Source organism: Lontra canadensis, unplaced genomic scaffold (assembly GCF_010015895.1).
Source record: "Lontra canadensis isolate GAN:19392208 unplaced genomic scaffold, GSC_riverotter_1.0 scaffold79, whole genome shotgun sequence".
Lineage (NCBI taxonomy): Eukaryota > Metazoa > Chordata > Mammalia > Carnivora > Mustelidae > Lontra > Lontra canadensis.
Window position 1 is genome coordinate 8,610,099 of NW_022631073.1, and position 9,482 is coordinate 8,619,580.

General features: G+C 46.3%; 1 protein-coding gene across 2 annotated transcripts in view; it reads right to left on the minus strand.

The window, feature by feature from the left end:
* The window catches only part of PSTK (phosphoseryl-tRNA kinase), a 29,542-nt gene extending 20,883 nt beyond the window's left edge, over positions 1 to 8,659 (minus strand). For both annotated transcript variants that reach the window (XM_032882140.1, XM_032882141.1), the window contains exons 1-5: positions 8,028 to 8,659; positions 5,335 to 5,626; positions 4,896 to 5,094; positions 2,034 to 2,109; positions 1,458 to 1,551 (exon numbers count right to left, since the gene is read on the minus strand). In XM_032882140.1, coding sequence (XP_032738031.1) covers positions 1,458 to 1,551; positions 2,034 to 2,109; positions 4,896 to 5,094; positions 5,335 to 5,626; positions 8,028 to 8,243 — 877 coding nt within the window. In that variant the 5' untranslated portion in view covers positions 8,244 to 8,659. The remainder of the gene's footprint in view (positions 1 to 1,457; positions 1,552 to 2,033; positions 2,110 to 4,895; positions 5,095 to 5,334; positions 5,627 to 8,027) is intronic.
* Positions 8,660 to 9,482: the final 823 nt, after the last annotated feature.

Consider the following 9,482-nt stretch of genomic DNA (forward strand, 5'->3'; position numbering starts at 1 on the left):
TGAATTTTTAATTTCATTTAGGTATGGATCCAGGAGCTAGAAGCACCTCCCTCACATAAATAAATAAACAGACAAAAGTGTCATTTTAATGGGTGAAAAATGAGTCAAGAGTGATTTGGGCATAATCCTATTCCCCCTTCTTCTCTTCATTTTACATAGAAAGCAATAAAGGCAAACGCCTGAGAGAACTCCTACAACTATCTTTGTCTCTATTCTAATTATGCTGCTGCTTCTGTTCCAGGCCTCTGGTTTCCAAACTCCAGACTGTAACCTACAGGTGAGATGCAGGTTGCAGGCAGCCGTTTTCTAAAATAAAGTCAAATAGAATGTTGTAGAGCTCACTCCACATGTGAGGGCTTTGTGAAATTTGTCGCTACGCACGCACATGTTCTTGTACCGGACTACACACCAGGATACAAGAGAAAATGGGCTTATGGATCGTGGTTAAAAAAAAAAAAAAGTATGAAAAATACCATATGGTTAGTGTACTGTTTGCTTTTCCAACTTTCTAAGCTTTTGTAAAGGTATTAATAATCAAAGCTGGTGATGCAGGGAGCCTAACAGAAAGCACACACGGGAGGGAGACTTGACTCTGAACCCAGGCTGTCCAAGTGCCTTATAGCTGTTCAGCCTTGGGCAAGTTACTTGACCCTCCCAGAACCTTCATGTCCTATCTGTAAAATTACACTCACCTCATGGGGACACTTAGCATATAAAAACTCAAGAAATGTTAAGCTAACATTAGTTTTTAAATCAAAATTTAAATATAGCAAGGAGTTCAATATTTAAATATTTAAAACCTGAAGGAGTTAATGTTCTAGAACTAGCACATACTCCATTCAAGTTCAGACTGAGGACACACTGAGCTTGCCCATCTGCTAGGTGGCCCCTGAGCACCTCTCCCCATTCCTTCCTCCACCCAACTCAATAGCCCCGTTTTCTGCTCTACAACATGCCAGACAACTTCACCTCTAGGCTTCTGCATCTGTGGCCACTGCCTAGAGTGATCTGCCACCAGATGACTGCGTGTTCGCTCCTTCTGTTGATTTGTAGCTCGGCTAAAATGTCATCGCTGAGAAGCCTTCCAGACTACCCTTAAAGAGAAGCTCTCCCATCACTCTGCATCACCCTTCCCTACTTTATGTTTCTCCAGCACCTCAGCCGATACTCACTATCTGTCATCTGTCTGCTCAGTATAACGCTCTGCTCCCTACTGATGCCCCGGCATCTAGGATAAAGCCTAGTGCCGAGTAGCCACTCAATAAAAATGTACTGGACGGACGAAGACACTGTTCCAGGGGTCGGATATTTAGTTTTTACATAACCAAGTTGCATCCTGAAACCGGAACATGATGTGAACGTTAGGACTGAGCGCTAATAAGCCACCCGCCGTGTCAAGGGGACAGGAACAGCAGCAGCGTCGGACCAACCAAACCCCAGAAAACCACCCAGCATACCTTTTGCCTCTTTCATGGTCTGAGAGACAATCCTTCGGAGCGTCTGGTCGGCTTGATGCAGAACATTAGTTGAACAAATGATTCTGTCTGTTTCCTATGGAACACAGACATGGTTATGGGAAGTTTTATAAGAGAGATGGCTAAAGTAGGACGCGTATTTGATGGGACGAAAAGATAAGTGAAGGTGGCTTTTCGGTTCCCATTCTCCTTCCCTAGAAGATGCGCCCATCTAGACCGCGGGTGCTGGTGAATGTCTAGTCACGGGCTCTCCAGCAACAACAGCAACACACCCCGTTTCCAGTGTTTGTCTGTGTCCCCAGTGCACGTATTCCTTCCTTGCCCATTTCAAGTCACCAACACCAGCGTGATGGTGACAGGCTCCGATATTCCTGAGAGTTGGACAAATGGCTCTGGCCAGCTGATGCCCCACCACAGCCAGGAGCAGAAGCGGGAGCACCGTGGAGACGCCAAGGCAGTGACCACGCATTTTCCATATTTTACCCACTCAGCTCAAAAAGACCCTCCTTCCGAAAGTGGTGCCTTCCCATTTATGCTAAATGTATCCAGAAGATTTACCTTTTGATCCACATTGTCCTCAATATATTTTACTGGATTCTCCAAAGCAGTAAGCAATAAATCAGTCAACTTCAGGCTGCAAGAAAGAGAAGGGGAGATAAAATAAATCCCTATATCAAACATCCTTTAAAAAAAAAAACCCAAAAACTTGTGTTTATGAACACTAAAGTGAAGTCTAGAGGAATAAAAGTGGTGTAACCCAAAGGCCCTAAGCCAAAGGGGGGAAAATTAAACAATTTGGAAGCTACCTTCTACTTTCAAAGTCTAAAAGTAGAAGCTTAAAACAAATTATAAGGCAAAAGAATCTTCTTATTTTAAAAAAATATTAATTTCTTAAGACTCATTTCAATAAGCTTTGAAAAAGACATTCTCCTATTTCCCTCATTAAGTGCTAAATGTTAGTCCGCCATAGCTCCACTCCATGCCCTAAAGGAGGATACTCAGTCTGTACTTGTGGCCTCTGCTTGTTTACCCAATGTAGGTTAGAGAAGTTCCCCACTGGTCAAGGGGCCATGGAGGGCTGAGGGTGAATTCATTCATTCATTTAACGAGGTTTTACTGAGTATCTTCTGATATGAAAAATACAAACACTGTACTGAGACACTGTGTGCTAAGCAGGAAGTGCAGTGAAACCCCCACTGTCTCTAAGGCTGGTGATGGCTACATTGTCTGTCTCATTACTTCAGCAAAAAGTTATAATTTCAGACAGTGACGAGTGGATGAATGAAGGCAATAAACAAAGTGATGGTGTTAAGAGTGTGGCCCGTTAGTCCAACGAACACTCCTCACGTTAGTTAGGATGGGCAGGAAAGTCAATCACGCATAGTAAGTGCGAAGGGTAGAGGGGACAGCAAGTACAAAGTCCCAGAGGCAAGAACAAGCTCCTCCTGTTCATGGAACAAAGGCCAGTTTGGTTGAAAAGCGGCAAAGGGGGAAAGTAGTAGGATATGAGGTTGCAAAGTTAACTGGGGTGAGAACACGTACTTTACCGTAAGGAGTCTGAATTCTACTACTCCGAGTGCAGAGGGAAGCACTGAAGCTATTTAGGCCAGCGGGAGTTAAAGCTCAACTTCAAGATGATCTTTCTCACGCTGAAAAGAGCCAACTTCTGGAGTGAGTAAGATCGTGCTGGGTCCAAACCATGGGTCTGCCACTTACTACCTGGATGTGTCACCCGGCTTACCTGTCGGTCATCACATGTATAAAATGGGGATAATTCTATATCTCCTCAAGAGTTGTTTGTGGGAATTGAATGAGATTAAACATAGGAAGCGTTCAGTACATGCCCAATACAGAGTATCTGCTCACCAGCCGTTACTGTGAGTAGTAACACTACCAGTGTTAGTGGTGGTGAAGTACTATTTTATAGAGGCCTGGAAAATGTACACTTGTCAGATCATCTTTCAACTTCTAATACAAGGCTACCAGGCTTCAAACAACCCCTTCACTGGTGCTGTGACTATTTTGGACATGTGAGAACAGGTGGCCAGTCTCCAAAGACCCAAGACAAAACAGACTGTGCTAAGCATTGGCAAAAGCGTGGGAGAAATACTCTTCCTTGCTTTTTGCAAGAACTGGCCCTTCCTGGTCTCAGAGCATTGAGAACATTAGGCCACTCTCATGGGATAGATACCTGGAGGCCTCAACCAGCCATTCACTTCCAAAGGAAAAAATTTCAAGTATTCCAGAGTGAGCAGGAATCAGCTGGTTATGCACCTGCTCAAAGTTTCAGGATATTACAAGTTAAAATTAGAAACCTCAGCAGTAGGTTATTTCATAAACCTATAAACAATAGTCACTTAAATCCAATTTTTTTTTAGCATGTTCAAGTATGTATTAAGAAATGGGTGGAAACGATATCTTAGAACTAAACATTTTGAGGAATGAATTTTAAAAATTAGCCTTTTAAAAATGACTGATCTGGGGCACCTGGGTGGCTCAGTTGCTTAAAGCCTCTGCCTTCTGCTCAGGTCATGATCTCAGGGTCCTGGGATCAAGCCCCACCTTGGGCCCCCTGCTCAGTGGGGAGTCTGCTTCTCTCTCTCTCCCTCTGCCTGCCGCTCCCCTCCCCACTAGTGCTCTCTCTCAAATCTTTAAAAAAAAAACAAACAAACTGCTGATGCCCCGTGGACAACAGTTAGTCAGGGGCTGAGGAAATGTGGGGAATACAGCTCTGGAACTCTGCTGTCGGACACAACAGCCACTAGCTACAAGAGGCTGTTTACATTTAAAACAATTAAAATAAAATTTTAAATTTTGGCCCTCAGAGGCACTGGCTGTGTTTCAAGAGCTCAACGGTCACTGGTGCCCTGCAGGCACTACTCTGGATGGTACAAATAGCGACCATTTCCATCAGCAGTGAAAATTCCATTAGAAATGTGCTGCTGTAGAACTCCCAAGACACAGACCATGCACGGAAGCACTAGCACTACAGCCCAGAAGCCTCACACACACGCAGCAGTGTAACGACAGGGAGGTTTAAGGCAAAATTCGGACCCTGCCCCTCCCACCCATTTTCTTTCTAGAGGAAAATGACCAGGCAAACTCTTTAGACTGTGCTAAGGTTGTAGCGAGAGTTTCAAAGATGCGCCCTACTCTGCATCCCCTGCTCTGATCTCTCACGACAACACAGTCTTAACGACAGTCCACGTTTGCACACAAACTCGGGTTCACATCTCAGCTGCAGCAAGCTTGAGGACTCTGGGCAAAGTAACTTTCTCACTCAGTTGCCTCCTCTCCAAGGGAAGACAACAATCTCCACCGATTGTGGAAAGATTAACCAAGGGGACATGAGTCAAGCAAGGAGCACAGCTGGCCGGGCTCAGGGAGGCAGCCGGTGAAGGTCAGCTTTGTGTGGGGTACCTGGCCTCAGAAGAACACGGCGTACTCTCAATTGTGAGGCTGTTGTGTTCCCAAGCATTTTTCCCAGGGTTGGGCTTTTCTATCTTTCTTGCCATTAGGTGGATGGTCTCAGCAGGCAGAGCCTGGGGTCTCTGATCATTCCTCTGCAAACAGGTCTCGAGAGAACAGTCTAAAAAGAGCTGGCAGAAGCCTAATGAATCTGAAAACGTTAAACCACAAAATTACTGGTGCACTGTTTTTTTCCAAAATGTGACATAAACAAATTAGAAAAATGATACCGGCGGCAGCAGGAAAAACCATTTGCAAAGCTGAACATATAGCTTCAAAAATTACGTAAAGCAATACTAACTTCCCCATCCAATTAAATTCTCACTAAGAATGATAATGATTTTGATAGGCAAACAAGTGTCTGTGTGTAAGAAAAAAATGTTTGAATTACATTTCCGAGCCAGTTGGTAGACTTCGTATCTCATACTTTGATAATAAAAGTTGTCATCTAAAATCAAAAACAAAGGTCTAGAAACAGCAGTCTTCGTTAAGAGGTAGCAAGACTGGGTTTCCAGCACAGCAGAAGATAACAGATCTTGATCCTTTAAGCAGGTTATAAAATCCTCCCACATGGCTGCGGTCCTGTTGGGTGGGGCAGACATCTGACACGTGTTCATGACAGCCATCAAGAAGTATTCTAGATACCTCAACAGTTCCTGTCGAAGCAATTTCCATTGCGATGGCTGCAAAAGATGGAAGAATGACAATTTTTGCTGGGCTCTGGCCAGCAGGGTGGTCACGATTAACTGCCACCCACCGCACATGAACATTTCAGCTCACAGCGCTGCACCATTTGGAATTCTCTGAACACAACCTATTCTGTCATGCCTCTGTATCTCAGTATACATGGTTTCCTCTGCCCACAAACTCCTACTCCCTGATGTTAGTCCTCTGAAGTCTCCTCAGACTCAGTCACACAGGAGGCAGCTCAGAATCTCCCTTGCCTACATAGCATCCTGCTCTAGCAGAGGGTTTAGGCATTTGTTTTCACATCTCTATTTCTCTGCTAGATCAATCGTCCGCTGTTACCCTCCAGGAGAAATGAGAAGCCAAAATCAATATCCTGCTAAAATAAAAATAGTCTGGCTTAGATACAGCTATGCTGGTTTGCTGTTGAAATGAGGAAAGTTGTGGACGGAAAAGATCAGCTGAAAGGTGCCTGGGTCAAGATGAAAAGATTTCAGGCTAACAACAGAGTTGAAACAGGATGGGGAACAACAGAGAAGGTAGACGGAGGGAAGAGAATACATAACTTGAGAATACAGGTAATCTTGTGCTGCTCAAGGACTGCGGATAGCAGGGACAGAGTTATGAGGTCTAGGCTGGAGAAAACATAGGAACACCAGAAAAGGATCCCTCTCCCGCCTGTCCATGCCCTGCCACATCAACTGAGATTACACCATATAAAACAAATACATCGCCTAAACCTACTGAAAAGGAAACAAGATCATTTCCTAGAAGGTGAGATTTCCTGCCCATGGTGACTAGATGAGTCCCACGGGCTTCGTCTGTAGGGAGGAGTGGAAAAAAATATAATAAAAGCGAGGAAAAAGCCCAGCAATACAACAATCCCTATCAACAGTTTTCAGCTTTCCCTCAAGTGGTGAAAATACTACCGTCCAATTAAATCTCGTGCTGTCCAGGACTTGATACTGCATTTGCCTCACAATTAAACAAGAATAGGAAAGTATGGGGCACCTGAGTGGCTCAGTGGGTTAAAACCTCTGCCTTTGGCTCAGGTCATGATCTCAGGGTCCTGGGATCGAACCCCACATCGGGCTCTCTGCTCATCAGGGAGCCTGCTTCCCACCCCACCCCGCCCCTGCCTGCCTCTCTGCCTACTTGTGATCTCTGTCTGTCAAATAAATAAATAAAATCTAAAAAAAAAAAAAAGAATAGGAAAAGTATATATAATCTTGCTGGAGCAGTCCAAAATGTTTCCATCCAGCAAATGTACTATATTTGTACATATATATTTACAGAGTGGAATCACATCATATTTGCACGTTATTTACGTGCATCCATCTACACTAGGGTATTAAACGACAAACATAATTTAATTTTTCAGAATCTGTCAGAGGATCTGCTATAGAGTGAGAGTGAGATGGGAGATATAAATCTACTCTCTCCCCGCCCATCTCCAAGGGGATGCACCTCACTGTGCTGAGTGTGATCTGAAGGCCTAAAGTGTGCAGTTGGAACATACAAGCTGGTCACTGAACAGAAGCCCATAACTTCATCTGTGGCCAGTTAAGGGACCACCATGTTTTCCTATGCTGGCGGAGGCAGATTCACCCTGAGATGAATGAAGAGTGAGCTTCAGAGGCCAGACCCTTCTTTGTACAGCCACTTTCTACTATCACGGGAGGGACCCTAGGAATTTTGTTATTTATAATTCTGTATCCTTTTTCTTTCTTTCTTTTTTTTTTTTAAAGATTTTATTTATTTGAGATAGAAAAAGCATAGAGAGAGAGCACAGGTGAGGGTCAATGAGAGAGGAAGAAGCAGGCTCCCCGCTGAGCAGGGAGCCCAATGTGGGACTCTATCCCCAGGCCCTGGGATCATGACCTGAGCCGAAGCAGACGCTTAACCGACTGAGCCACCCAGACGCCCCTCTGTAAACTTTTTCTTAAAAAAAATTTTTTTTCCTGCAAATTGTATAAACTTATAATAGATCCACAAAGATTTGCCCGTGGCTGGATGTTAAACGGGCTGTGTTGACATTTTTAAGAGATTCCGTCCCTTCCTAAGACCAATCTTCCTGAAGGATCTTTCAAGAGCATTCCTGACCACGGGGGTGGGGGCTCCCTCTTGCACGCTGACGACACCTGCGCTGTCTTGAGCCTCCCTCTGTAGAAGGGACAGTACAAACAGGCCCCACAGAGACACACAAATCTCTACAACGAATTACTCTAAGATGGAGTCAGCATAGTCTGTGCTAAATCAACTCCACTTCTCCCGAATCCAGGTCTCTCCCGCTCTATCAGGGGCGCCCCTCCCACACTAGGTGTAGTCCCGCATTTAGTAGGCCGCCCCCCCTTCCTTCCACAACCGGGGGCTCGGCCCCGCCCCCTCCGTACTGACCAATGGCCGCGCGCTCGCCTGCTCCAGGAACGCGTCCGGAATGACGTCATCATAGGTGACCACGCCGACGGCCCAGCCCCGCTCCTGCCGCAGCCGGTGGCTGAGGGCCCGCGCGAAGGTCGATTTTCCTGCTGCCGGCAGGCCGCAGAGAAGGCAGAGGCCTACCTCCCGCGGCCCCTCGCTGCGCGCTCCGCTGGCGTCCTCGGCGGTCTTCATGCTATCGCGGGAGACGGAAGGCTGCGGGGAGCTCCGTCTCCGAAACCGTCCGCCCAGCGCGCACGCGCAGTGGCTGTGCCGCCTGGGGCCGGGAGGGAAGGACGGGCGAGTCTTCCGATCCCCACACGGTGCACGGTCCGGCGGGCTCCGCGATCTCCTCGTGGTCACTGGAACCGCTGGTGCCGAGCTCTTTGTGGGGAGAGTCGTCTAGGCTGGGGACCACGGCGATGCGTTTCCTGACTCCTGGACATTACCCAAAGGGTCAGAGAGTTGGACTTAAGTGGTCAGATTTATCCTCCCTGCTGGAAACTTGCAAGCCATCGAGAATTGCACCTCGGTTTCATTAAGGCGAGGTGCTTGGAAAATCCCGGAAGAGACTCTTGAGCGTCTTCCCCCAGCAGTCTTTGAAAGGTCAATTGCTGATAGAATGTAAGGCGGAGTCGACAGTCCCACGCCGGCGCTCCGCTGCCCCTCCTAAATGCGACAGGTGGAGGGCAGGGTAAACACTGGTCACTGCGCCCGGAGTTGGCGGCAAGTGTGAAGAGGTGGAGGCAGGACAGGAACATCCCGAGACCTCCGTTTCAGTGTATTCATGCAGAGGACCGTAGGTATTTTAGTGTTCAAGGAGACGTACTAGGCTGTGGGGAGGTAGAAAGTTCCTTGTATGGAGTTGTGATGTAGAGAAGCTGAATTCGGATTCTAACTTTCACTTTATTTTAAAGGGGATTACTTCCTAGTCACAAAGTGGTGTGTTCAAAATGTGTGCAGAGGAGGTTAGAATCAATAAAGGGGGGGATACAATCAATAACGCAATGTTAAATCTGATACAGTTTGACTACAGAGGATGTACACATACATTTTCTCTTGAAGGTTCGCCGTGAGTTAAACATAGTCATTTCAGGATTTGGTCCTCCGTCCGGTGCAAGAACGAGAAAGGAATGTTATGCCAGTGGGGCAGCAAGCCCAAGGTCCCCAGCTGAGAGTGAGTATGGGGCTGGCTGCTGAGTCAGAGTGCCCAAAGCTCAAACAGCGTTAGCAATGAAGATAGAGTACTTTGGGCAGAAATCTAGTTCATTTATTGAGCCTGAGTAGGTAGCTATTTGGAACTTTAAAAGCCTTGCTTACTACCTCTCTACCTCCTTTCCCTCCCACCTCAGCTGATTTAAGGAAAAAGCTGAGTATACTAAGAACTTTGGGGAGGGAAAGGACCCAAACTTTCATTGCTGGTAGATCTAGTAC